The sequence below is a fragment of the Myxine glutinosa genome, unplaced genomic scaffold (genome assembly GCF_964187855.1).
Source record: "Myxine glutinosa unplaced genomic scaffold, kmMyxGlut1.1 SCAFFOLD_2223, whole genome shotgun sequence".
NCBI classification, from domain to species: Eukaryota; Metazoa; Chordata; class Myxini; order Myxiniformes; family Myxinidae; genus Myxine; species Myxine glutinosa.
In genome coordinates this window covers 2,602-29,632 of record NW_027618318.1, presented here as the reverse complement: position 1 = coordinate 29,632, position 27,031 = coordinate 2,602, and the positions used below count along the sequence as shown (strand labels likewise).

At 44.9% G+C, this 27,031-nt stretch overlaps 1 protein-coding gene across 2 annotated transcripts; it reads left to right on the top strand.

Annotated features, from left to right (window-relative positions):
* Positions 1-482: 482 nt before the first annotated feature.
* Positions 483-26,717, top strand: LOC144889282 (SWI/SNF complex subunit SMARCC2-like; the record flags this gene model as incomplete). 2 transcript variants are annotated; one of them, XM_078769359.1, is given in 10 exon segments in its annotated part: positions 483-583; positions 4,800-4,913; positions 5,165-5,324; positions 5,492-5,611; positions 6,783-6,845; positions 16,353-16,644; positions 22,804-22,938; positions 23,092-23,147; positions 25,982-26,057; positions 26,581-26,717. In XM_078769359.1, coding segments are annotated over 10 exon segments (1,164 nt in total), but the record flags the coding sequence as incomplete, so codon positions are not given.
* Positions 26,718-27,031: the final 314 nt, after the last annotated feature.

The following is a 27,031-nucleotide window of genomic DNA, read 5'->3' as shown; positions in this document are numbered from 1 at the left end:
ATCATGACGTGGGTGTGACATTGTGCTTGATGTTCCATCTCTCCCTCCTTATGAGGATTGATGATGAATTGGTGATGGCAAATTTTGAAGTAGAGGGATTGTGGTGACGAATTTGGTATAGAAGAAATATGGGGAAGACGTGACAGTAGCGACGAATTTGTAAATGTGTAGATTTTGTACATATGGGGTAAGGGCAAGGGTAGTGTAGGTGACAGGGGGGTGACGTACGGTAGGGATGAGCTTTCTCACTTCGCCCTCCGTACGCATTTCACCTTGCATTGCCTTATTGATGTGTACCCTTGTGACCTTACCCCTCGCTCATCTGTCTTGTCCCCCTTTTGTCTCCCACATGACCTGTGCGCCATTGGGCGCCGAGGGGAGCGTGCGTGAATCTGCCATTGTGCGCCCGGAACTCCCAGAACCAGCTGTCTGCATCGATGCACCACATTATGGACCACATGTCTGTGGCCGAGCACCACTTATGGACCCCATGGGTTGGGGCGTGGCCCCTCTGCTGGAACCGGCCATGAGGGCCCGAAATCTTGCTGGCGGACCTTGGCCACAGGGCACCGATGCCCCACAGGTGAACCACAGTAGTCGGCCTGGTGGGCCATAAATAAATACAAACGGACACGTTAGGTGCATTTTATTACAAATAGGCCGCCAGCAAAGGAAAAGACAACATCTGGAAGAACAAATAATAATAGCCAGCAGAGGGAGCCGAAGAGCAAGAGACCACCTGCAGGGTTAGGGGTTGTTTTTTTTATTTTTTATTCATGAACACTGATGAACTGTGGTGACTGCACCGATTGGTGCTTGAGGGTCTTTTGGTGCATTTTGGGTGCTTTCATGGTGCATTGATGCAGAGCAGACTGTCTCCCCCCCAGAAAGAACAATCACAGGTCCTGGGTTGCGTTTTGTAAATAAAGTAGGGTCAAATGTAAATAATGCTCCCCACCGTCAATGTATAGTTTGAAGACCATTCCGCAATTCGGTTAACTGTGGGCGTGAGTCTGTTAGGCAGTGTGCAATGGAGCAGCGGGACATATTTATTTATGTTTTAAAACTGTCGCACTCAGGGTCAGGTTAAAAGTAAAGGGAACTACACCTACATGTCATACTAAATAAAAGTTGTAGGCCCGGGACATGCCTAAGAGGAGGAGGGTGCAGTGTTGCGGATATGAGGACTCTATTTTTTTTATTGTGTGCTTTATTATTATTATTGTGTATTCTGCGCCTCCTGCCTCCAGTGTTGTGTAAAAGTAAAAAGGGCGTCCCGGTAGTTATTCCATGAAACACCACATTGCAGGACCCGATAAAACCCTTGTTCAGTAGCTTATATCTTATTATGTGTTTTAGAGTAAGGCCTTGTCTTCCATTAGAATAATACTCCATTGCACCGAATCAATTAAGAATAGCTCCCCTTCAATACTTCCATTTCCCAGCCAAACTCTCCATCTGCGGGTAAAGCAGTTCACAAGCGTGGGGTGCGCGCCCTCTAATTTCGCTGCTATAGTGAATATGTGCTCCGTGCTCTGTTTGAACAGGAGGGGCGGGGTCGCCTGGGAGAGGCAAGCCCAGGGCGCGCCACGAAGGGCGGGGCTGTTCAGCCCCATGCCCAAATAAGGAAACAAGCCCGTGGCTCGCCACGAGGGGGTGCCGTCGGCGCCATGCCCAAATAAGGAGACAAGCCCGTGGGATTACCATACAAGGTCACGAAACAGAGCACGGGGGGGGGGGGGGGGGGGGGGGGAGGGCGGTACTGAAACCGAAGAGGGCGTGTCAGACCCGCGCTGAAGGTTTTGGACAGAAGGGTGCGACGATCGCTGGGACAAGCGACACGAGAGATACGGCAGATGAGTCCAGGTGCGTAAGAGGGTTGGCATTCCACCGGGAGAGAGTTCAGAGTTGCACCGGAGTTGCGTGGAGAGGTACACGACAAAGAAAGGGTCCAAGAGAAAGCAGAGGAACTTTTACGAACGAGTTGCAAAGATACGGCAGATGAGTCCAGCCCCGTTTCAACCAGCCGCGTGAAGCCCTGACGGGGCAGCGAGTGACCCTGCTGGCGTGCGCTGTAAAGCCGAATACCAGGAGCTGCCGGCGTGCGCTGTAAAGCGGAATACAAGGAGCTGCCAGCTCCCCGCTTCCCGCCCGGAGTGGACCTGCTCGCTGTGCCCTGTGATCCCACCTGCTCATCCTTTCCAGCCATTCCTGCCTGCAAGTTCCCCATTTGCGTACGTGAGTTTGTTTTGTTCGTGCTGTCCTGGGTAGTAACTAAGTCTGTATAAGCTAGTATTTTCCCTGTGTCTCTAAAAGCTTCTGTATATTATTTTATTATCTTTCCTTCTCCTTGGTTATTTTGAGCCTGTAAATAGTAAATAAATTTAGTAGTATTTTCAACCCTTTTCTCGTCTTCTTATTCCTTTTCTTCACATTCGTCGTCTTAGTCTTTTCCACATTGAGTATCTGTGGCGCGATACGGCCAACGTTTGGGTGAATCGGGTTTAGTCGGGGAACAACTGTTCGGCCGCGGTGCCTTCGCTCGGCAAACAACATCCTTATCCGCGGACCGTAACAATATATATATATATGTGTGTGTGTGTGTGTGTGTGTGTGTTTTTTTGTGTTTTTTTGTTTTTTAATAATCTTCGGCTCATGGAGGACTTTGTACCTTATAACATTATGGCACTTTAGCACCACACAAGCTGGTAGTACAACATTAATGTCCTTTCCCAGGTAGTGCCAGCACCATCTCACGAAACGTGTGTATATGATGTGGCAGAACATCTTGTGGCGTGTTATCCATACTCTTGACAGAAACTTCCAGGGTGTGCTTGTTAAAACTTTTTTTATGGATATCGCCCTAGACAAGGCATACAGCCACTCTAGGTAAGGGGCTAAACTCAGGTGCATCCAATTTCCGAAGAAACGCGACCGAAGCTCAGGTGATCTGTGATGCAGAGAAGTTTGTGATCATGTGACATGGCCTATCCCTTCACCTGCTCGATGTCTTGACAGCACTGGATTTATTTGTTGTTGGCTTGAACTTGCAATGACGACACTGGTACCTTGAACAACAAGAAATGCAGATATTTTAGACAGTTATATTGTACAAGGGAAATTGGTTAAAACTGCTGAAAATACTTACTGCTCGTTGTCCCAAGATGAGCATCGTGAACTGGATGAGCGGGAGAGTGGTCGCTGATCTGACGACTAACACCAAAATTCATTTAAGTAAGAAATAATAAACGCCTCACCAATTCAAATTCCACATCGAATCGAGAGGAGCGTGTTCATCGTCCTCCTCATCCTCGTCGACCAGTTCTGTAGAGTCTGCGTTCTCGTCATCAGAAGGCTCTGGTCCTTATGTGCGTGGCCTTATTCCTATCTGTCTGACATCTGACATTTCCGATCCGAAACTGGGGTCGGATTTGTATATCGGGCTACTGTATTTTACATTTCAGAAAGTATTTGAGTCGGGTTTGCATATCAGGCTACTGAATTGGTTCACCAATAAAACACGAGAAACCATTTTAGTCAGGTTCACTATGTTTTTTCGTTCAAAATCATGGTAGATTAGCAAACCTATACATTTTTGGAAACGTTATTACATGGAAAATCTGAAAATCAATGTTTACATTTGCCAATTCCGACCATTCGATTCGACCAATTCGACCAATCGACCAATTCCATTCGACCCATTCGACCATGCGACCAATCGCTTCGATCGACCATTCGACCAATTCGATTGATTCGATTCGATTCATCGAATTCGATTCGATCGACCATTCGACCAATTCGATTTGCCAATCAATTTGACCGACCTTTGCTTGTGTGGAACGGACTGTGAAAACGATGCGGACTATATTGTCGGATACGACACACAGGACGGTGATGACGAACTCTAAATGGCATATTCTGTAATCGTGTATGTTTGATGCCATTGACTGCCTGTGTATATTTTGTCATTGACTGCCTGTGTAGATGTGAAGTTATACTGACTGTATGTGTATATATGATTTTGCTGACTGCCTGTGTATGTTTGGTGATATGAATTATTGTGACACATTTTGATGTTATTAACTGCCTGTACAAAATGATGACATGTATTTGATTATGCAACTTATCGCGAATATAAAGACAGTATTTTGCAATTCAAAACCTTTGATTCGTGTCTTACCATTCTCCATAGCACTAATTTGATACTTTCATTGGATTCCTTGTCCCTGAAAATATAGGTTTAGTATATTTTAAAAAGTTTTTAGGGTAATTCGAGGCAGAAATAGAACAAAATGTGTATTTTACAGTGGCCATTTTGAAAATCCAAAATGGCCGCCATACAGGTATCTCTCCAAATGTAAACATTGATTTTTAGTTTCCTTATGCTATAACCTTTCCAAAAATGTATAGGTTTGCTAATCTACCATGATTTTGAACGAAATATAATTTATTGACATAGTGAACCTGACTATTTGTTTTGAGGTCAAAATGTCAAGGTCACAAAATCATCAATTTCCATTTGATTGACTTGAAATTTGAGCATGGTTTACATATTGGGTCACTGAAGCCATTTGAGGTCACAAGATCAAGGTCGCCTAAAATCGTTAAAAATATTTGCTTTTTTTTTTTGTTGATGTTTGTCATGCCTAGTACCCAGAAAAAGAAGTCCGAACACAAAGCGGACGCGGATGGGCTTTGCATTTTCAAATGCTTTCTAATTTTGTTCATAATTATGCTCGTTTTCTCTGCTATTTCAAAATACTTGCTCCTTGCTTTCTGCCCTTACCTTTTTCATCCAGCTACATGGCATATCGTAACTTCATGGTGGATTCTTATAGATTATCTCCCCAAGAGTATCTTGGAAGTACGGCCTGCCGCAGAAGCTTAGCTGGAGACATTACTTCCATTATAAGGTTGGACTTTGTTTTCCTTTCCTTCTCTGTGATCTGTGTTCCTGAGCAGTAAATCACGTAGCCATTTTAAGTGTTAAACCTTTCATTTTTCACATAATTATTTAATTTGCTTTGTTTGTTTATATATTAATTTGTTTGTTTATTTATTTTCACTTGTCTTCTCGTTCTTTTATGTTTCTGCCATGACCTGTTTACTTTGTGTTAAAGCAACTATCTCCACACCACTAACACCACCACCACATTTTGCACAGGGTGCATGCCCTGCTTGAGCAGTGGGGTATCATCAACTATCAGGTAGAGCCCGAGACACGTGGACCAGGCCAAGGAACACCACCTCCCACTGCTCACTTCCACATCCTCGGCAATTCTCTGGGCTCGACTTTAGTGCCATACCAGCCACGTTCACCACAGGTCCAGCTTCTAGCCCCCCCTTGTAGTTACACCACTCTACTTTCGCTTCTTTTTTCCCATGCACTTTACCTGTAGGACCTTTGTTTACTTTGATTAATTGACTATTCATGTTCACCCTTCTCACATCAATCTCATGTGATGGGTTCTTATTTGTCTCTCTCCTTCAGGTTCCTGCATCACAATTGATGCTTCATTTTCCAGAGCGAATTAAGGAACGTGGAACTGAGGGTCAGGTGGCTTATGGTCTCCGTACAGATCTCTACACCAAACGAAATGTCTCTGCCAAGGTCTCACTTCATCCCTTGTTGTTTGAGTTTAACCCTGAAGCCCATGTAGTATGGTTTGAAATTTTCCTTCTATTCTGGTTTATAATATCTTTAAATTCCTTACATATTGAGGCATCTATCAGAAATAATTTTCACTGCAATGAAATGTGATATTCGCAGATAAAGTTGAAAATATTAATTGGAAGGAGAACTGAAGACAAAATTGGATTGGTGGAGGAGAGAACAAAATTCAGAAATAATCTCAAACTTTAATGTTCAAATCAACAAACACCAAGCTCTTATCTTACTATTTAAATCCTGCAGTCTTCTCTCATGAAGATGGAGTAGTGGGAATTTCATTTAACTAATATCACGCCTTTTTCTCATAAACTTTGGCCATTGCTAATCTGGTCACTCTGGCCATAAGCCAGTCCCGGAGGCAGAAGCAACTAGAACGGCACTCGGTAATGTGCATACCTCCCTCCGCTAAGCTGAAGTTTACGTTTTGGTATCCTACTGATAGGCCAGATCTGGATCCACGCCTGTTGCAAAATCGAATCGGCTTGTTCTTGTCACCTAACCAACTCATCCACATATTGCCATAAGTCATTCCCAACCTTTTGAAGTATCATGCTAAATATCATGTTGGGCCCATCTCTCCATGGTGAAGAATTACTTTAAAAAAATTAAAAAATTATCGGATCCCCATCTGGATTCAAATCTTCACCTAACTTGAATCAATTCTCCCTTGTCCCACACCCAACCTGTCCACCGACTTTCGTCCGAATCCGTCCATAACTTTGTGAGATACCGTGCTATATATAGTTTTTGGCCCTATCTCTCAATGGTGAAGAATCGCATAAAATACTAGTATCCGGATCTGGATCGTCACCAACATCTACTAAATTTGTCCTTGTCACACACCCAACCTCTTCACCAAATTTCGTTCGAATCCATCCACAACGTTTTGAGATATTGTGTTAACAGACAAACAGGGGTGAAAACATAGCCTCCGTCCACCTTCAATGGTAGAGGTGATGATTGTTTTTAGGGGAATAGCATTCAGTGGTGCTCATGTCCTCCCTGAGTGTAGCTGAGGTTTGGTTGAGTGGCAGATTGTTTTGAGTTTCTAAGGCTTTTGTAGGGTTATTTCATTTCTTGAATGTCGAAAGCTGGATGGTTTATCTTTCAGAGTAAAGCAGCTGCAAGTGCATCACGTGACTGGACAGACCACGAGACCTTATTATTGCTCGAGGTACGATTTAACTCTTGCTTTGTGAAAGCTATGTAAGTTTTACTTGTTTTGTGTTTTTCTGTTTTGTTTCATATCAATCTGAACTTTTGTCGTTGTACAAACAGACTATCCTGACGTAATGGGATAAGCACAATTTGTATTGAGAGTGCAGAACAATACTATGTTCAGCCATTATGTATTTTGCGACCTCCTTAAGACCAAATGACACTATTAAATAACGTCTGCTACTAGTTTTTGATTGGATGAGGTGGAATCTTCCGCAAAACCTCAAAGTGCGTCCCATACGTCTTTCAAAATTTTGTCATTGTTGTCGAGTCCTTAATTATTGTTCCAGCACATCTCACAAATGAACATCAATCACAGTGTGTACTTTTTGCCTGGTGTTGGCTTAGCGGTTAAGCTAAGCCTGGTTGGCTAAGCCTGGTTGTTGGCTAAGCCTGGTGTTGGCTTAGCGGTTCGGGTGCCGGCTTGGGATCCTCGGATCCTGGGTTCGAATCCCGATCGATCGCTGAATTAACGCCAGGGGGGTTGACTCAGCCTGTCATCCTTCCGAGGTCGGCAAATTGAATACCAGCTTGCTGGGATGAATGATCCTGGTGTGTACCCTGGTTTAGAGTAGGTACACCGTATCCCTGCGCATCGTAAGAGGCGACCAAGGGTTGGCGTCAGGAAGGGCATCCGGCCATAAAAAACATTGCCTCAAACAGGGAACCATGATTGTCATGGGGCCCGCAAGGCTAACCCACGCTCTAGCGGGGAAAATGGCCTTTAAAAAAAAAACTGTGTACTTGGACCTGTCGCTCTAGAGAACCTGTTTTTACATTTTCAGGCTCCAAGATACCCCTTAATTGCACCACGCCTTTCTTGATTTGATCTGGCTGATCAAAGGCTCGTGTTGAACTGCTCTGCCGTGGTATTCCATGGAATGCAAGTATAGAAGACCTCTACATTTGTTAGGAGTCGGCGAGTTATCGCAGACAGTAAAATTCGGGCTTGTCCCTGACCCACTTAATTATAATATATAAAATAATAACCACATTTAGAGGCCATTTTTCCCCGCAAAGCAGGGGTTGGCCTTTTTCGGGGACCGTGGTTGTTGTTGTTTTTTCGGTCCCCTTTTTGAAGCAATGTTTTACGGCCGGATGCCCTTCCTGATGCCAACCCTTTTTGTCGCCTTTTTGCGACAAGCAGGGAATTACCAGTGAACTGGTACTCAATTAGCCAACCTCGGAAGGATGACAGGCTGAGTAAACCCCCTGGCGTTAATTCAGCGATCGACCGGGATTCGAACCCAGGATCCTGGTATCCTAAGCTGGCACCCTAGCCGCGAGCCCAACACCAGGCTAATATGCAACACCGGGCCACTTAATTAATAAAATGTATTGTAATGACAACAACAACAACAACAACATGCATTTTAAAGGCCATTTTCCCTACTAGAGCGGGGGTTAGCCTTGCGGTCCCCCATGACAATCTTCTCCATTTTGCCCTATTTTCTGCATCTCTCCTTGTTAACCCCCTTGCCCGCATTTCTACTTCCACCATCTTTAGCCAAGTCTTTCTCGGTCTTCCCCGTCCTCTACTTCCTTCTACATTCATTTTCATCACTCTTCTGAACCAGTCACTTTCATCCTTCCTCAACACATGACCAAACCATCTCAACCTGTTCCTCTTCACAGCATCAATCACAGGCTCTATTCCCATCATCTTTCGCAATTCATCATTTGTCTTCCTCTCTCAACGATACTCCGCACATCCGTTGAACCATTCGCATTCCCACCCTTTCCAACCTTCGTTGCTGCTCTACGTTCATTACCCATGTCTCGCTCCCATAAATCATAACACTTCTCACACATGCAGCATACACCTTTCCCTTCAGCTTCAACGACACTCCCCTCATCATCAGCACGCCACTCAGTTCCCGAAACGTCTTCCATGCACATCTCACTCGAGCAACCGTTGCCGAGTCTGATCCACCTTCTCCATTCAGCATGTCTCCGAGGTAGCAAAGTGTTTTCACACCTTCCAGCTTCACGCCGTCTCCAAGATCCAACTCAACATTTCCTCCATCTGCAGCTCCCTCTGTGCACACCTTACATTTGAATGTAGCTGCCACACTGGTTAATGACCCTCTCAGACCACTACATTTTTGATGAACCCACTCAGCGCACATTGAACATTGAATGGAGTTCACTCCGACACCCTTCCTACACACAGCACGGGGCCACTTCCCAGTTCTTTCCACCTCACCACATGCTTTACCACTTGCCATCACCTTCGTCTTTCTGATATTCACCTTCAGACTTTTTGTCTCCATACATTCCTTCCACTTGTTCATCTTTTCCTTCAGTCCATCCATACTTTCCGCAATCAACACCAGATCATCTGCAGACAACAACTCCCACGGTAAACCCTCTTTTACGTTCTGAGCCAGCACCTCCATCACAGCTACAAATAGTAGTGGACATAGTACCGACCCCTGATGCACTCCCACTTTCACCTCAAACTCACCACTGTTCCCGTCCTTCGTCCTTACAGCTGTGCGCGCTCTTTTGTACATTGCCATCACTACTCTGATCAACCATTCCTCCACTCCTAACTTCCTCAATGCCCATGTCAATACTTTGCGTGGAATCCTATCGAATGCTTTCTCCAGATCAACAAACCCAAGAAACAACTTCTTCCTCTTCTCCATGTACTTCTCCTGCAACTGCCTCACAATGAAAAGCGCGTCTGTCGTTCCTCTTCCTGGCATAAATCCAAACTGCATTTCGTCGATCTTCACTTTCTTCCTTATCCTCCTCTCCAACACCCTCTCCAATACCTTCATTCCATGCTCCAATAACTTTATCGCTCGGTACGAGCCACACTCCAGAGGGTCACCTTTCCCTTTGTATAGAGGGACGAGGGTACTCAGTTCCCAATCCACTGGAATGCGGCCTTCTTTCACCACCTGATTACAGATCTCTGTCATTCTCTTCACACCCCAACTTCCTGCTGCCTTCAACATATCTCCCACAACTCCCGTCGGCCCTCCCGCTTTTCTACCCTTCATTGCTTTTATCGCTTCCTCAACTTCCTTCTCAGTTATCTTCTCTGCCGGTCCTAAAACTGGGTTACTCTCTATGTTGCCATCCCATTCATTCTCTGTATTCAACAGCATTTCCATATATCTTTTCCATCTTCCTTTAATTCCATCTGGGTCGACAACGATTTGTCCCACTTCATCCTTCAAGCAACTCACCCCCATCACATCACACCTCTCTTTCACTATCTGCTTTGCAATCCTGAATATTGCTTTCTGGCCCTCTTTCGAATCCAAGCGTTCTCCGAACATTTTCCTACATGCCTCCTGCGCCTTTGCTACCTCTTTCTTTGCAGCCTTCCTGGCTGCCTTATAACTTTCATGCTCTGCTGTTTCTGCTCCCGTACCCTTCGCCTTCTGCCACTCCTTGAACTTCTTCCTCTTCTCGTCAATCCTCTTTCCAACTTCATCATCCCACCACCATATTTCCGAGTGCCTCGGTGGTCCTTTTGTCCATCCACATACCTCACCAACGGCTCCCATCAGACGAGCTTTCATTGACATCCAACCACTTTCAAGCTCAACGACATCATCCTCGACCCTACTCAGCCTCTCTTTTAATGCCTCCCTTACTGTCACCTCTTTCAACCTCCACACCTTCATTCTCGGTTGGTACTTCACCCGCCGAGCTCTCCTCGCACCTTTCGCCCTTATGTCGCAGACAACCAAGTGGTGCTGTGAAACGGCCCCCTCTCCCGGGATCACCTTTGTGTCCCGGAGGTGCCTCCTATCTCACCTACGCACCATCAGGTTGTCAACGGTTGTCGTCGACCCACCTGACGTGTATGTAACAAGCTTATTATCCTCTTTCCGAAACTGAGTATTACAAATCAACAAATCAGCTCCATCAGCAAACTCCAAAATCCTTTCACCTTCTCCATTTCTCACACCAGATCCGTAACCCCCATGACCTCCCTCAAAACCATCCATACTCCTTCCCACATGTCCATTTAGGTCTCCTCCTACCACAACAACTTCCTCATCTTTCACGTTTTCCATCAGCTTCTCTATCGCACACCAGAACTTGTCCTTCTCTTCATCGCTTCGACCAACCTGCGGAGCATATCCCGAGATGACGTTCACCAAGAGCTTTCCAATCATCATTTTCACCATCATCAACCTATCACTCACTCTAGTCACACTCACCACACTGTCTACAAACTCCTTAGAAAACAGGACACCAACACCATTCACGCCCTCCAGGCACCCTTGCCACATAAACTTGTATTTCTGTCCCTGCCTACCCTTCACCATTCTCACACCACTTCCCTTCCATCTCGTCTCTTGCACACAACATATGTCCACTCTTCTTCTGACCAATACTTCCACCACTTTATTGTTTTTTTTTTTGTTTTTTTTTGTATACTCAATCGAGGCTCGTGGAAGAGCTAACATTTACTTCACAAACAAATCAACCAGACAAACAAAACACACAAAAAGAGGGAGCGGAAAACAAGATGGGGAGAGAAGGGGAAGCACACAAACACAACATTTGAGAGCAGGGAGATGTGTGGAAGGGAGAGGGCTTGGGGGGAGGAGGCGTGGGAAGAGGGGGGGGGGGGGGTGGAGGGAGAAGTATAAAACACAAGGACACCAAGGACTTCCAGGACAGAAGTTGGTATTTCAAAAAAGTGGAATTGGGTGAAATTAGCGGGGGTAGAAAAGATCAAGGTTTTGGATGGGGGAAGATAAGAGATGGTGGTGAACAGCAGTTTTAAAGACCTGGAGGGTGGAGTGGGATTGAAGAGAGTGAGGGAGTTTGTTCCAGAGGCGGGAGAAGAGAGGAATGAAGGAGTGAAGGTGAGCAGAGAGTCTTGATTTTGGCAGTTTGACCATAAGAGGGTTGCAGGCAGATCTTGTGCGACCTGTAGGAATATTTGCGGGACAGAGCCCAGAGAGAGCTGGGGGGGCAAGGCCAGAGAGGAGGTGGTAGTAGATGGAAAGACCACCAACCTGCCTGCGGTGAGTGAGTGAGAGGCCCTTGGAGTTAGCTTCATCGCGGGAGATTCCATTGATTCTGAATGCTTTGGTTTCAACAGCGTGAAGACGAGCTAGGTGTGAGACAGGAGCACCAGCCCAGAGGGGATAGCAGTATTCCATTGAGCTGCGGATGAAAGCCTTGTATGTGGTGAGGAGCTCAGGTGTGCCAAGGAAGGACTTTGCACGACGGAGGATGCCCAGTCGGCGACTGGCTTTGGAGGCCAGATTTGAAATGTGGTTTTCCCAGGAAAGATCATGGCAGATAGTGAGACCCAAAAGCTTGAGTGACAGAACTTCTTGGAGAGGATTATTCAGAAAGTGGATGGGAGGGTTGTCCAGTCGGTCTTTTTGGAGAGACATCGTAAGAGTGTGAGATTTGTCAGGATTGAAAGACATGTTCCACTTGTTTGCCCAGTCTGTGATTTTGTCCAGGTCTGCAGAGAGTGAGGAGGCAGCAGACTGCCGATCTGAGGGATGAAGAATGGAGCGACAGAGAGTAGAGTCATCAGCAAAGAGATACAGAGGATTTTCAAGAGAGTCAGAGAGATCATTGATGAAGACCAGAAAAAGCACAGGGCCCAGAACACTGCCTTGTGGAACTCCAGCCTGAACAGGAAGAGGAGATGAGAGAAACCCATTCAGGGCCACACGTTGACTACGACTAGAGAGGAACTCCGCCAGCCATGCGTGGAGATTTCCATTGCGTGGAGACTTCTCCATGCGTGGAGACTTCTCCTGATCTCCCTGTCATTGTCCCTACATTCCATGTCCCAAACCTCAGAAACCGATCTCCACTTCGGGCTGTACCCTGCCCATATGTAGTTGTAATTGTCATGGTTCTCTTTTTGAGACAATGTTTTTTTTATGGCCGGATGCCCTTCCTGACGCCAACCCTCTTAGTCGTCTCTTACGACACGCAGGGATACGGTGTACCTATTCTAATCCAGGGTATACACTGGGAAACGTTTAAAACATGGAAATTGTGGGGGGGGGGGGGGGGGGGGGGGGGGGAGCGGCGTAAGCATCACGGCTGCGGTTTAAACATATTTAAATAATATTTAAACAAAACCATGAAAAATGAGATATACATATTGTATATCTACAATATGTAACCCGTTATACATATTGTAATGACAATGAGATAGAAATAGTTTGGTTCTTTGATGAATCTTAATAATGCTATGCTATAGTTCGTAATGATCTTGTAGAAAAGGAGTAATTATATTATTGAGATGTGTTTATTACAAACTTAGGAATTCAAGAGTATAGCTCGGACTCTGGTAGATTCAAAAGTTGCCTTGTGATGGAAAGATATACATATCTCTCTTATTTGCAGTACTGTGTAAATACTAACTTGGGGATAAGATCTGTTAATGCTTTGTTTTACAAAAACGGAGCATCTTCTGACGCTCCTGATTCAAGTGACCAACTGGTGAGATAATGGGTTCTCAAGAATTCCCCGTCCTCCGATCTCCCCCCTCCCTACTTCCTAATGTGTTATCAATAACTCCCCGTCCCCCAGATCTACCCCTCCCTAATCCCTTATCAGAATCCCTCGGCCCCCGATCTCCTCCCCCCTATCCCTCCTACGGTGGAGACACAGTCATCATTCCCCTATTGTTCAAAATGATATAAATTCAGCTAAGTTCGCGCAATCGAGGAAGAATGCTCATTTTCCGACCCGGGTCCTGTGCTATGAATCCTGTGCTATGAATCCTGTGCTGTGAATCCTGTATTGTGAGTTTTATAATGTATTTCTGTTGTAACCAAATGAGTATTTTTCCCAGTGTTATTAAAATATTTACAAGTGTTCATGGCTTTGTTTATGTACACAAAATTGTTCTTCAACACAAGTCTTAATAATACTGCATTAGTGTTTACTTGATGTCACATTGACTCTCCAAACCCTTTTGGCACATCATGGATTTTATACGTAATGAAAGAGTCACTTCTGTTGTGTTGAACAATCGTCTCGATGGTCTGTCGGATGAATGGTCAGTTTTTGTTTCCTGCACATTAATGCTGCCAACCATGGATTTGGGAATTATAGAGTCCTGATAGAGGTTCCCTCTGACAACTGATTATTGTTTTTTCATTTCTGAGTACCAGCTCACTGGTAATTCCCTGTGTGTCACAAGAGGCGACTAACAGGGTTGGCGGCAGGAAGGGCATCCGGCCATAAAACATTGCTTAAAAAAAGGGGACCACGGTGCCCAAAAAAAGGCGACCACGGTGCCCAAAAAAAGGCCAACCCCTGCTCTGCGGGGAAAAATGGCCTCTAAAGGTGGTTCCTTAACTATATCCTGCAGTCTTCTGTCATGAAGTCATGAAGATGGAGTAGTGGGTATTTCAGGAAGGCTATCAACAACGCTCTCCCTGGCTTCATCACCTCATTGCTGGCTGTTCGCCCCTTTGTTGATGCCATTCTGTCTCGTGTAAGCAGTTTGGCGCAAATGGGGGAAATTGACTGTGGTCTAGCAACATGGAGGTTGGTTTATGCTGGTGCCTGTGAACCTGAAGGCCTTTCCCGGCTCAGCCAAAAAGATTGGGACATCGAGGTGGCAAGATTGTCGTTTGCCAGCCTGATGAACAGGGCGGATCAGGTCACCAGAGCCCGTCTTTTGGCCGCAGCGACTAAGGAGAGCAGGATGTGGTTTCATGCAGTCCATGTTCCCTCTCTGGAAACCCAGCTTGACCCAGAGTCCCTGAGGTTTACTGTCACCCTGCAAGTTTGAGTGACGGTCTGTGAGCATCATAAGTGTCGATGCGATAGAATGATGGACACACTCGGCCATCATGGCCTGTCGTGCCATTTTAGCACCGGTCGTTCACATATACATACTGCCCTGAACGACGTGGTCAAAACGTACCCTCCATGGGGTAAGGGTACCATCTGTTTTGGAACCCCTTGGTTGAGACTGTGGGAAAATATATGCCCTAATAGCTTGCGTATCCTCCCTTATAAGAACGGGAGAAGCCTAACTTGGGACTGCACCTTTGTTGACATGTTTGCAGAATCACACATCTATAACACAACCATTCCGGCCGCAGCAGCGGCCACCGAAGCAGAAAATACGAAATGCCAGAAACACTCCTGCTTCAGTTAATCCTAGATGTTTGAGACAACGGGCGTTTACAGCCAATCAACGTCCCGCATCACCAAAAAAAACCCCAAAAAAACCACCTTTAGAGGCCATTTTTCCCCGCAAGCGGGGGTTGGCCTTTTTCGGGGACCGTGGTTGTTGTTGTTTTTCGGTCCCCTTTTTGAAGCAATGTTTTACGGCCGGATGCCCTTCCTGCCGCCAACCCTTTTTGTCGCCTTTTACGACAAGCAGGGAATTACCAGTGAACTGGTACTCAATTAGCCGACCTCGGAAGGATGACAGGCTGAGTCAACCCCCCTGGCGTTAATTCAGCGATCGACCGGGATTCGAACCCAGGATCCTAGGATCCTAAGCTGGCACCCTAGCCGCTAGCCCAACACCAGGGATCACCAATGATATCGGCAAAAGGCTCGTAGCAACCACTGGGGTTATTGACAACTCGTATGGTTCAAGCAACGACTGTGCTTGGCTGTCCAGCAGGGAAACGCCATCAGCCACTTGGCTTCGGCATGGGAAACATAATATAATATAACCAAGGCTTTCAAGGTTGTTGGAATCTCCCACGATGGAGCTAAGTCTTTTGGCCTATCACTTTGCTTTCACAGACAGGTCGGTGGTCTCTGTCTTCTACCATCTCCTTTATGGTCTTGGACCCTCTGCTCTTTCTGTGCTTTGTCCCACCAATCCCCCCTAGGTTTCTCCAGGGCACACACAGTCCACCATGAACCCCGTTCTGGTGAAACTACCTAAATCCAGGATTACTGCTCGTTCCTCTCTTGTTCCAGGCCATGAAACCAACTTTCATATTCTCTTCAATCTCAGTCTTGCCTTCAGGTCTTCAAGACAGCTGTTCAACACCATCCCAGATCATTCCCCATCCAAAACCAGGATCTTTTCTTCCCTCATTAACCCCACCCCACCCTAATCCCTCCTCCTTCCAAATTTGCAGTTTTCCCTCTTTGAAGGTTACCATCTGTATCCATCTTGTCCACCCATTGTATATTGTCCACCCCATGCATCTCCTCCTGCTTCCTCTCCCCATTCCTCCCCATACCCATTGATTTGTCCAAGCCTGCCTCTCTCTTGGCCTTCGACTCTGCTGTTGGTGTTTCCCCAGTCTCTCTACTGTTCCTTTTGTCCTGTTGCATCCTGATCTGTTCAATGCACTACAACAAGCTCTCCCACATGCCTCAACTTTGTGTACAATTTTTTTTTTCATTATAACTAATGTGTTTGTTTCTCAAATGTTTCCCAATTTCATGTAAAGGAGTTAATTATTCAAACCTACCCAGTTGCAAAATCTTTCATTTCTCGGGTGTTTCCGTTTGTTGATCCAAGGCGCTGGAGCTGTACAAAGATGACTGGAACAAGGTGTCGGAGCATGTGGGTACCCGCACTCAAGATGAGTGCATCCTGCACTTCCTACGCTTACCTATTGAGGATCCCTACTTGGATGAGGGGTCTGGCGGTTCTTTTGGTGTGTCGGCAAATGCCGGTGCGGGAGGTGAAAGTCCATCTTTCCAGCCGTTTCCTTTTGGCCGATCAGGGAACCCAGTCATGAGTACCGTGGCATTCCTAGCTGCAGTTGTGGACCCAAGGGTGGCCTCAGCTGCTGCCTGTGCTGCTCTACGTATGTCTTGTGTGTCTGCCTTTAGAATTTATTTTCTCTTGATGTTGAAATATTTAAATGTGGGTCTAAGGCTCCATGAAGAGTAAAATTTACAGTACAAGCGCATTGGGAGACACTGCATAGCTATAACCACCACATCTTATTATAATAGAGCAAACGTATATGGTTATGTCGTTATGTCGCAATGTTTACATGCGACGAAAACGTCTTCTTCTTCTTCAAATAAAATTACCACCCTCTTAATTAACCCTCTTAATTGCGTTAAGACTGCTGAGACCCCTCAAACCTTTGAAGACCCTTTAATTCCCCCCCCCTCCCCCAAGACCCTTCAGACCACCAAGACCCCCGAACACCCAAAATACCCTGAAGACCCCCAAATACTCCAAAGACCCAAAACACCCCAAAGACCCAAAATGCCCTTCAAGGCCCTGAGGCTGAAAAAGACCCTGAATACCCAAAAACCCAAAAGACCCCAAAGTCCCAAAACACCCCGAAGACCCAAAACACCCCGAAGACCCAAAACACCCCGAAGACCCAAAAGACCCCGAAGACCCAAAAGACCCAAAAGACCCCGAAGACCAAAAATACCCCGAAGACCCCGAAGACCAAACATACCCTGAAGACCAAAAAGACCCAAAGACCAAGAAGAACCAACAGCCCCTGAAGACCCCGAATACCCAAAAGACACCGAAGACCCTTAAGACCCAAAAGCCTCTGAAGACACCAAAGACCCAAAAGACCCTGAAGACCCAAAACTCCTCAAAGACCCAAAATGCCCTTAAAGGCCCAGAGGATCCAAAAGACCCTGAAGACCCAAATGGCCCTGAAGATCCAAAACACCATGAAGACCCAAAAGACACTGAAATGGTCAAAGATGCCTACCCCTCTGAAACGACGTGTGGTGAGGCGCGCGGAGCATGCCGAGTCACGCTAGCAGCTATAATTGGGGATTTGAACTTGGGATCATGAATGAGCTATGTGCTCAGATGGGAATGGTAAAGAACTGATACCTTTATTTATTTGTTTACATTCACTAGATTCATAAGCTTTCAAAAAATCGGAATGTTGATTCCTAAATGAAGTACCCTTGCCCTTTGTTACAAAAATCTTTCCATTTTTGACGAGCCAACCCAATTATGTCATCAAGAAAAATCATTGTCATAGTTTCATAGTTTCTGGCACGATATGCATATTTATCTCTGCCACCGAAGGTGGATGGAGGTTACGTTTTCACCCCTGTCTGTCTGTAACCAGGATATCTCAAAAAGTTGTGGACGGATTCTGACAATTTGGTGGAGAGGTCGCGTACAGTCACGTGAAAAAGTAAGTACACCCCATGTAAAGTTTTGACTTTTTCAACATATTTCAACATACAGCTATTTGATCTTCATTTCAACAATATTGATAGATAAAGGTGATATAATATAACAAATATCATGAAACATTTACATTTTGTAGTCCATTGTATAATTTAAATAAACAATAATGCAAATTTCGCATGTGGAAAAAGTAAGTACACCCTTGGCTCTAATAGGTGCTGTTGCCCCCTTTGGCAGAAACAACCTCAAGTAGGCGTTTTTTATAATTGTCTAGCAGTCTCTGACATCGACTGGGAAAAATTTTTGCCCACTCCTCCATGCAGAATTCTTTCAGCTGTGCGATGTTTGAGGGGTTTCTTGCATGCCCAGCTCATTTCAAATCCCCCCACAACATCTTGATGGGATTTAGATCCGGGCTTTGACTTGGCCATTCCAGAACCCTCCATTTCTTTCTTTTCAGCCATTCCTTGGTGGATTTACTGGTATGTTTAGGGTCATTGTCATGTTGCAAGGTCCACCTTCCGTTGAACTTCAACTTTCTGACAGATGGCCTCACATTATCCTCAAGCACCCTCTGGTGCAATGAAGAATTCATAGTGGATTCTATGATGGTGAGCTGCCCAGGCCCTGATGCAGCAAAGCTGCCCCACACCATAATATTTCTACCACCATGCTTTACAGTTGGTATCAGGTTCTTGTGGTCAAATGCTGTCTTTGGTTTTCGCCAAACATGTCTTCTGGTGCTGTGGCCAAATAGCTCTACCTTTGACTCATCTGTCCAGGGCGCATTGTTCCAGAAGTGCTGGTATTTACCGAGGTGTTCATTGGCAAACTTTAGTCTTGCCCTGATGTTCTTTCTGGACAGCAAAGGTTTCCTTCTGGCACACCTCCCATGTCGATCAAATTTGTGCAGCCTCTTTCTAATGGTAGACTCGTGCACTTTGACATCAACAGTGGCCAGAGCTACCTGTAGGTCCCGTGATGACATTCTGGGGTTCTTGGAGACTTCTTTCAGCATCTTGCGGTCTGCTCTCGGGCTGAACTTGCTGGGGCGACCTGGCCTGAACAAGTTGGCAGTTGTTTGGAATCTTCTCCACTTGTAGATGATCTTCCGGACAGTCGAATGATTGATTTCAAATTGTTTGGAGATCTTTTTAAATCCCTTCCCAGACTCGAAGGCATCTATAACCTTCTTTCTGAAGGCCCCAGAGAGCTTTTTTGATCTGGGCATGGTGATGCCGCACACTTCAACAACAAAGAGCAAACCAAACTAAATGTCTGAGGTTTAAATAAGACAGGTTCCTCCAAGATCCTCTCTAACAATGTTCTAATCATTTGCACCTGAGCTGGTGCACCTGATTCTAATTTTATGTATTTGAAGTAGTGATAAATGTAGGGGTGTACTTACTTTTTCCACATGCAAAATTTGCAAATATGTTTATTTAAATTATACAATGGACTACAAAATGTAAATGTTTCATGATATTTGCTATATTATATCACCTTTATCTGTCAATATTGTTGAAATGAAGATCAAATAGCTGTATGTTGAAATATGTTGAAAAAGTCAAAACTTTACATGGGGTGTACTTACTTTTTCACGTGACTGTATGTGACAAGGACGAAATGTTTAGATTTTGGTGGAGATCTGGATTCGGATCCGGCTCGTTGAATTTTTTAAGTGAATCTTCACCATTGGGAGATTGGGCCAAAAACGATACATAGCAGGATATCTCAAAAAGTTATAGACGGATTTTGACGAAACTTGGTGGACAGGTTGGGTGTGTGACAAGGAAGAATTGATGCGATTTTGGTGAAGATCTGAATATGGATTCAAATACGAGAATTATTTAATTTTTAAGTGATTCTTCACCATTGAGAGATTGGTCGAAAAGTGATATATAACATTATATTTTAAAAAGTTATGGACGAGTTATGACTAAACTTGGTGGACGAGTTGGTAAGGTGACAAAAACAAGCCGATTAGATTTTGGTTCAGGTCCGAATCCAGATCCGGCCCATCAGTGGGATACAAAACAAATTGTTCAGCCTGGCGGAGGTATGCTCTCCTCCAGAGTGCCGTTCTAGTCATATATGTAATTTGTCTGAGCAAAGGGCTCAATCTACATATTCTGTTCACAAAAGCGAATGTGGGAGTGGAAGGGGTTGGGTGCAATGCGGAAGGAAATTAAAATTGAGAAATGGGGAATAAATGCTCATGTAGGGGAGAACAAGGATGTATGGAAAATAAGGGTGTAAACATTACTTCACATGTTTAGCAATTTATTTTTGTTTACAGTTTTTTTTTTCCTCTCCGAATTTCTAAAATGCATATCCTTTTGGTCATTATGTTGGCCTGCTTTTGAATTCATAGTCTTTGATGAGTATGTGGAACTTTTCTCAATGGGACGCCGGTCCTTCTCATTTATAAATGCTTTAGCCGCCCCATTCGTCGCTATAAACGGTCAGCTTTAATTGGAAGGTCAGATCAGATTATGCCGTTTTTTAATATTGCTACAGGAAAAAAGAAAGAAAAGAAAATGCAAACAAGCAGAGTATTTTAATATGCCAAGCATGTGAGTACACATTGTGATGATCTTGTCTGTGTGTTTGTCTGTTTGTCAGCATAATAATTGGACAACAAGGGCATCTAGAATTGTCATATTTGGCATAGAACTTTACATGGTGAATATCTGGGACGAGTTCAACGCTGAGCTCACAAGGGAAAATATACAATTATATTTAGTACAAGATTATATTTGCTTACGTCACAGCCATAGGCCGGCATGTGACTATTAGGCACTTGCCTCTGTGTGTACAATATGAAGCTCTGTGTCAGACATAGCGATTCTAATTGCTCATATTGTCGGGTTATTCTGCCGACAGACGTGTTGATCGCAATACTCATGCACCAAACAGAGACATGAAGCACATTGGAAGAGTAAGCAGGCACAAAGAGCTCAATAGACTCCAGTTGAGAGGGAGAGGTGACTTTCAAAAGTCAGGCAATCTCTATTCAGACGAAGAGCAGCCATGACCAAGCAGCATAAATGTCAGCTGCCACTAAGCAGGGATAAAAAGTCAGTCAGAAGCCAGAATAAATGAGATTGCAGTGCAAAAAGTGATAAAAAGAAAGTGCAGTGCCTCGCAGTAAAATTAAACATTAATACCCAAAACAAATTGTAATACTGTATGAGATACTAAAACTGTAAGTCGTATTAAGAGATAGAGTCAATAGAATTTAATAAATTTTCTCTCTCTGCATCTACACACTAGCAACATGCATGCAGAAAGTTGGTTCACTTCTAAAATGTTTGTTTAATATTGTTGCAGATCTCTATGTCGGCCTTCTTCCCCTTAAGAAGGGGGGATTAGTCCCCTTGTTTGTGACTGACCGACGTGAGTCCTGTCGCTGCACAGCTCCCTCCGGAGAGGCAGGGGCGCAACCCCGTTCGCAACCGCGGACAGATGTTAATTGCCGAGCGGTTTAGCAACCGCGGCACGAACTATTAACAAGAACTAGACCCGATTCCTATTCGTTGGCCAAATCGTGCCACAGGTGTCCAATGGCGAAATCACTAAAGCGACTGGATGAGCATGAAGAAGAAGAACAAAGGTAGGAAATACAAATATAATTTATTACTAATATGTACACAATCAAAGAAACCAAGGAGAAGGAAGGATAATAAAATAAAGATAGAAGGATGGAAGAACCAGAAGACACAGTGCAGTTATTAACTTACCTAAACAGTCTTACTTAACCCCAGGACAAGACAAAAGACAGACTACGGTCAGACTCACACGAATGGATGGATGAGGCCAGGCACGGATGACTGGAAGGGGAGGAAGGTTCGGCTGGACACGGGAGGACGGCCGGGCCGGGAGTGAGCAGCCGCCGCCCTTCCTCAATCGAGTTCGCCCGGCGGCGTCGCTTCGCAAAAGCTCAAAGCTGCCGTGGTCACGACTGCGGTGGTCTCAAAGCTTCGATGGTCCCAAAGCTGCGATGGTTTCAGAGCTGCGGTAGTTTCAAAGCTCCTGCGTGCTTCTATCTCCCTCCTCAACTCGTCTCAGGTGGGGTGCGTCGCGTACTCTCCAAGGACTCAATGACTCATCTTTCTGGGGGCGTCGCGGGACGGGTTATTCATCTCCTTTCTCAGTCCCTCCCAACTTCCTTTTATAAGGCGCCTGGCGATCAAGCCGCCGGCCTTGTTGAAACGCCCATCGGTGAGCTCGCCTCGGCCTGGATTGGTCGCGAGGGCTCACCGATCCCGCCCCTTGATGAGGCGTTGGCAAAGCCACGCCTTGTTCCTGGCGCTTGGTCGACTCCTCCCACCTTCTTCTCCGAACCGACCGCGTGCTCAATGGAGGCAATTGCAGTTGGCAATTGAGGCTTCGCACTACACAGGGGATTCTACCTCATTTGAATTCGGCGCAATGCAGTGTCAATTAATGGAAGACACAGCCTTAACAACATAGAATAAGGAGATAACTATTTAGAAGGATATATGATTTGCTACGTGCATATATATGGATTAACTAGGAGGACGACCTCTGACCTTTACACTACGGAGGGTGATATTTACAACACGATTCATGACACTTACAACAATTAAAAAAACACAGGATTCTCAAATCCGCAACAATATGATAAATCAAGTCACAAATCAATCATGATTTCTTAAAAGAGAAATAAGATGGCGTGAGGCGCAGCACCTCCCTTGAGTGCATTCTCGTTTGCCTTTTGAATCTGAACTGAAAATTCTATGTTTAACATACTTTACATTTTTAGGAAGCAAATCTCTTTTTTATCCCTAACTCCCTGCCAAAATCCATTAAAAAGAGGAGTTCTCGCAACTTGCTGGGACTGTACCGATGTCCAACATCCGTGATGCAGATCAGGAAGTCCCGAATATGGTTTTGGCAGGAGACGATGCGTCAGTGACTCAAGGTCCTCAAGTGGATGGAGACCAGCCAGGTATGTGTCTGGCCACCCAACCGACCATTGTAAACGTAGGTTGTGATACGATTTTTCTATATCTTATTTTGCATGTCTGGAGAGTAAGAATGGGAGTATTAATGGATGCAACCTTTTATAATGTGGCCTTGTTGTCCTCATTTCGTTTTGTAGAGGAAGCACACCAACAAGGTGAAATGGAGAAAGAGCACCATGATGGTCACACTCAGGTAAACGTTTCTAATTTTGTTTGTTGCCAAGTGGGCGCACTTATTTGTGTGATTATGAAGCAATTTCAAACTTCTGCCTCCAGAAATGGCATTTGGGGTTTTGACATTAAATTGCAAATGATAATTGCTTATTTAGCCTATTTGGTTCATTTGCAACAGTGTTTGGAATTGCCAGAAACGTTTTTATTGCTGGAATGTTGTATTTTTAAATTGTGACCACTTTTTTTTCTGTTTTTTAAAATACCTGGTCTAGGCTCGTGGAAGAGCTAGGACACAGAACAGATCCGGACACAACATAGCAAAGGGAACAGCAGGAGAAAGGGGAAACGCCAACAGCATGGCGGAGGAAGAAAGTAGAGGGGGATGGACAAACAAGAGATGCAGGTAATGATGAGGGTTAGGCGAAAACGCAAGGGGTGGGCATGGTGGATACCCAAGCACAATTTTGGGAGGGTTGTGGGTGGTTAACGGGTGTGGAAAATATCATGGTTTTGGATCAGGGATGACTTGATATGGTGGTGAACAGCTGCCTTGAAGACCTGGAAGAAATAATGAGATTGAAGAGAATGTGGAAGTTGATTCCACAGGTAGGAAAAGAGAGGAATAAATTGGTGGAGGTGAGCAGTGGTTCTGGATTTAGGCAGTTTCACCAGGTGGGGGTTGCTGGTAGACCGCGTGTGTCCTGCAGATACCTGGGGGGACAAGTCACGGACAGGGCAGAGGGTGCAAGGCCAGAAATGAGGCGGAAGAAGACAGAGATATCGCCAACCTGCCAGCGATTGCGAAGCGATAGGCCCATAGATTCACTTTCATTGCCAGATATTCCTATGATCTTGAAAGCCTTGGTTTTCATGGCATCAAGCTGGGCAAGACATGGGGCAGGGGAGCCAGCCCAATGGGGAGAGAAATACTCCATCAAGCTGCAAAGCCTTGGAGGTGGATTGGAGCGCAGTGTGCGAAGGAAGGACTTTGCACGACGGAGGATGCCCAGTCAGCATCTGGCTTTGGAGGCTAACTTTGAAACATGGCTTACCCAAGAGAGATCATGGCTGAGAGTGAGACCCAAGAGTTTTGGTGACTGAACCTCTTTGAGATGGTTGTTTAGAAATTACATCAGAGGATTTGTAGTATTGTCCTTTTGAAGAGAGAGAGTGTGTGGGATTTCTCAGGATTGAAAGACACATTCCACGTGTTTGACCAGTTTGTGATTTTTTTTTTCAATGTCTTAGGAGAATGAAGAGGCTACAGCCTGTTTGTCATAAGGATGAGGGATGTTACGGCAGAGAGTGTAGTTATCAGTAAAAAGATAAAAGGATTTTCCATAGAGTCAGTGAGATCATTGATGAAAATTGGGAATAAGATGGGGGGTCTAGATCCAGAACACTGCCTTGGGGTACTCCAGTCTTGAAAGGAGAGGAGAAGACGGGGTCCACTGCAGGATGCCTATTTGGTCCACTTGATCCATCCTATTTGGTCCACTGCAGGATGAAAGTCTCTCCTCATAACGGTCCATTCTAGTAATGTTCAATGCAATTTGTGGGCATTGTACTCCATCCAGTTCATTTTTCAAATAGTCATCTCCATCTGATTGTCACTCTGCTTATACTCCTCCCAGGGCCTTCCCTATGTTGCTAATTTGTCATTTTTGTTGATGGATAAAAAAGTTGTTAATTCTAGCAAATAAGTCGGTGTCTGCGTTGGCAGCACAAATGATTAAAATCACGAGAATACTAAAACGTTACCTGGTAGAGTGCATTCCTCCGCCAGGTTGAACAGTCTACCATTGACACTGCATCCGACTGACACTGATGGGCTAAATCTGCATCTGGACCTTAACCAAAATCTAATTAATACGTCCTTGTCACACACACCCTGTCCACCAAGTTTCGTCCGAATCAGTCCATAACCTTTTGAGATATCCTGCTCACAGACAGACAGTAGTGAAAATATAACCTCCGTCTACCTTTGGCGGCGGAGGTAAAAGTGGTTAGTTATCCGCCATAAGAGATCACCATGGTCTGACCCTTTTGAGCCTTACCATTCGTCGATGAACGTTGAAGGTTAATGCCTGAAATTCCAGTACTTTGTGATATTTTATGGCGGATAACCTAACCATTTTATTCTTGTGTAATCCTTGTTGTTTAATGATTTTTTTTTTTTTTTTGTATACAAGATCGAGGCTCGTGAAAGAGCTAACATTAATCACACAAAAAGTCAAACCGACACATATAACACAAAATAAGGGGAGCGGTAGACAAGATGGGGAGAGAGGGGGAAGGACACAAACTCAACATCGAGCAGGGACATCGAGAGAAATGTGGGAGGGAGATGGCTTGGGCGGAGGTGGGAGAGGTATAAAACATATGGAAACTGCAAGGACTTCCTGGAAAGAAGTTGGAATTTGAAAAAAGTGAATCTGGGGTGAATTAGCGGGGGTAGAAAAGATCAAGGTTTTGGATGGGGGAAGATAAGAGTTGGTGGTGAGCAGCTGTTTTAAAGACCTGGAGGGAGGAGTGGGATTGAAGGGAGTGGGTGAATTTGTTCCAGAGGCGGGAGAAAAGGGGAATGAAAGAGTGAAGGTGAGCAGAGAGCCTAGATTTTGGCACTTTAACCATAAGAGGGTTGCTGGCAGATCTTGTGCGACCTGTAGAAAGTTATTAATTGTGGAAAGTTATTATTATTAGTATTTAACTATTGAAATAAATTAAAACTTTTTTTTTAATCACCATGTGATTTTTCATATATTACCGTAGTCTTTTTCTTTCTTTGTTTCTTCCTGTTGCTTTTCTATTTATGTTGTAAAACTTAATTTTGTCCAAATTCCCATGTGGCAGAGTATTGCAAGCCCTGGTGTGAAAGAACAAGGGGGCGATTCCGAGGAGCCGTTGGAGGAAGAAGGGAAAGATTCAGGTGAGTTGATGTGCGTCCACATGCGTGCAATGATACTTTGCTGAGATTGGGGTCCAATGATGGCAGAGATGGGAGTTGTTGCATAGTCCCAGACAGTTCTTTCAAACAAGCCCGCAGCATGGAGACAGCCAATAGATTTCCTGGGAGGGACCCATATATCCCCCACATCCAGGGTGGTATACCCTCGCCTTCATGAAATCAGGGCCAAGACGGAGTTAGAGTCAGAGAAAAAAGAGAGAAAGCAGGTCAGAGTGCTGCCCCAACTAATTCAGGCCACATGGAAGAATGGGGAAGATTTGGCACCCGACTTGCATTGGGAGTGCAACCACCACAAAAAGCTTCCCCAATAGTTGCAAGAGATGGGAGTAAAGGATAAATCTGGAATCTGTTGTGTTTTTTGTTTTTGTTTCCGTCACCCCCTTTAACCACCTTCTGCACTGATGAATTTTGAGATGTATCTTTTGACAAATTCAGCATATCAGTTTTGCACGAAGGTACAATTTTTTAAAAATCTTTGTTGCAGGACTGGCAGATGACAATTGGCAGTCAAAGGGAATGATTGAAGGCCTTCGTGCATCAAAGGGGGATTGTTCCATGCCTGCTGAGACCATTGCTACTGCAGCCACAGCTGCGCTTGCAGCAGCAGCAGCTAAGGCCAAGGTTGGTCTAAACGCACACCGTTAAAGCCTTTTGGGGAGATTAAATGTGCAGGTATCCATCCTTGCCATAAAGGTTTTGCTATATATATATATATATATATATATATATATATATATATATATATATATCTTCTAGAGTAAATTTCAGTTCAGCGAACGTCATTATTTGTGACTTTACGTCACTCCAACATCATATTAGGTTTACTCTCCATGAAATGGAGAGTAACCTATTATTACTGCTAGAGTTTTTCTTATTATTCTTCCGCCCTATTTTGCACATCCGAAAAATTCATAATTAATTTTCTCAGCAACCGC